At 42.6% G+C, this 2,008-nt stretch overlaps 1 protein-coding gene across 4 annotated transcripts in view; it reads left to right on the forward strand.

Annotated features, from left to right (window-relative positions):
• Positions 1 to 230: 230 nt before the first annotated feature.
• The window catches only part of LOC111438475 (prohibitin-3, mitochondrial), a 3,562-nt gene continuing 1,784 nt past the window's right edge, over positions 231 to 2,008 (forward strand). The window contains exon 1 of one of the 4 annotated variants that reach the window (XM_023076389.1): positions 231 to 1,260. In XM_023076389.1, coding sequence (XP_022932157.1) covers positions 408 to 1,247 — 840 coding nt within the window. In that variant the 5' untranslated portion in view covers positions 231 to 407 and the 3' untranslated portion in view covers positions 1,248 to 1,260. The remainder of the gene's footprint in view (positions 1,261 to 2,008) is intronic. The other 3 variants (XM_023076387.1, XM_023076388.1, XM_023076386.1) reach the window with 3 other exon arrangements.

Raw genomic sequence — 2,008 nt, forward strand, 5'->3', positions numbered from 1 at the left:
TAAAAAAAAAAAAAAAAAAAAAAATCAAAGAAAACCGATCAGTGGATTGGTTCGGTTTTCAGCAAAATATTTGACGGATCGGTTTGAATATAGGGAAAACAGAGGATTGTCGGTTCGGTTCAGTTTTGGTTTAGAAAATCCAGGCAAAACCGGACGGAACCGAGGTAGATAAATATACCTAAATAAACCCTAAATAAACCCTAAATAAACCCTAATTCCCTCGTATTTCCTTTCCTTTCCTTTCCTTTCCTTTCCTTTCCTTAGGCTTCAGCCAGCGCCGTTGTCCCATTGGTCTCCTCTCCTTTCTAATCTCGATTCTTCGTCTCCCTCGGTCTCACACCGACTTCTCCCTCTCCCATCGACCATTCTCGAACATTTCAAGATCGGATCACAATTTCCTCTCCAGGATGGGTAGCAGCCAAGCCGCTGTGTCATTTCTCACCAATATTGCTCGTGCTGCTTTCGGTCTCGGGGCCGCCGCATCGGTTCTGAATGCCTCCCTGTACACCGTTGACGGTGGTGAGAGAGCTGTCCTCTTCGATCGGTTTCGGGGTGTAATTGACGACACTGTCGGTGAGGGAACACACTTCTTGATTCCATGGCTTCAAAAGCCCTTTATATTTGACATTCGTACGAGACCACACACTTTCTCGTCTGTTTCCGGTACTAAAGATCTTCAGATGGTAAATCTAAGCCTCCGTGTTCTCTCTCGCCCTGAGATTTCTCGTCTCCCCGATATTTTCAAAACCCTAGGTCTTGAGTACGACGAGAAGGTCCTCCCTTCTATTGGAAATGAGGTTCTGAAGGCCGTCGTTGCCCAATTCAACGCCGATCAGCTTTTGACTGAGCGGCCTCACGTTTCGGCTCTTGTGCGTGAGAGCCTTGTCCGGCGGGCCAAGGACTTCAACATTGTGCTGGATGACGTTGCCATCACTCATTTGTCCTATAGCCCAGAGTTCTCTAAGGCAGTTGAGCAGAAGCAAGTAGCACAACAAGAGGCTGAGAGGTCAAAATTTGTTGTGGCAAAGGCTGAACAAGAAAGAAGGGCCGCAATTATTAGGGCTGAGGGTGAGAGCGAGTCAGCTAAGTTGATTTCTGATGCCACGTCGGCCGCTGGTATGGGTTTGATCGAGCTGAGGAGAATTGAAGCATCAAGGGAGATTGCATCCACCCTCGCCAAGTCGCCGAATGTGGCCTACTTGCCCGGTGGTCAGAACATGCTTTTGGCTCTCAATTCGAATCGTTGAATGAATTGGTAAGCTAATAAACTCGTATCACGTTATTGATATATGTTTCTTGCTTTAGTCTGGTATGTGTTTGATTCATTAAAACTATGGGTGAACATGTCATTTCTAATCTTTTTAGTGTTACAATCCAATGTGATATCATTATCAACGAGTCTGATCTAATTGAGAAGTCATGTATGGAATGAGACGTTAAAAGTTTTTCCAAGAAAAATAATGCAGTATTAGGTGTTCAATTCGTCCACGAGATGACATTTTAGTTTTTTGTACGTTGAATCAGTGAAAGCCAAGCCCCTTGTGTTATCTCTAAGACTATTTTTTTATTGTTCTTATGTTTTTTTTTATTAAGCAACAGATTGCCATGTTCATCAACTAGCGATATCAGTTGAAGAGTCTAGAAAAGAACTACAGTATATTATATTTATATTGTAAATAAGTAAAATGGCAAACATCATAAGATATGAACCCCAGGCACAAGGTACACAATCTATACTTCAGATTCTTGTTTCTAAATACCAAGTGTAGGGGAACTGAAAAGAAATCATGGCTTAAGATTCTCCTTGATAGAGTTAGTATGGAGGGCTTGTGAAAAGTAATCATGGCTGAAGATTGTTTTGAATCATGTTGTTTTTAGTAGACGATGAAAGTCAGAATCAACTAATCTTGGGATGTGAATTCAGTCCCTTAAGGGTAGCAGGCTTTGGCTTGCTTATCTTTGTGCTATTTTTTTTTTCTTTTTTTTTTTGGGGGGGGGGGGGGGGGGG

The sequence above is a fragment of the Cucurbita moschata genome, unplaced genomic scaffold (genome assembly GCF_002738365.1).
Source record: "Cucurbita moschata cultivar Rifu unplaced genomic scaffold, Cmos_1.0 Cmo_Scf00075, whole genome shotgun sequence".
Lineage (NCBI taxonomy): Eukaryota > Viridiplantae > Streptophyta > Magnoliopsida > Cucurbitales > Cucurbitaceae > Cucurbita > Cucurbita moschata.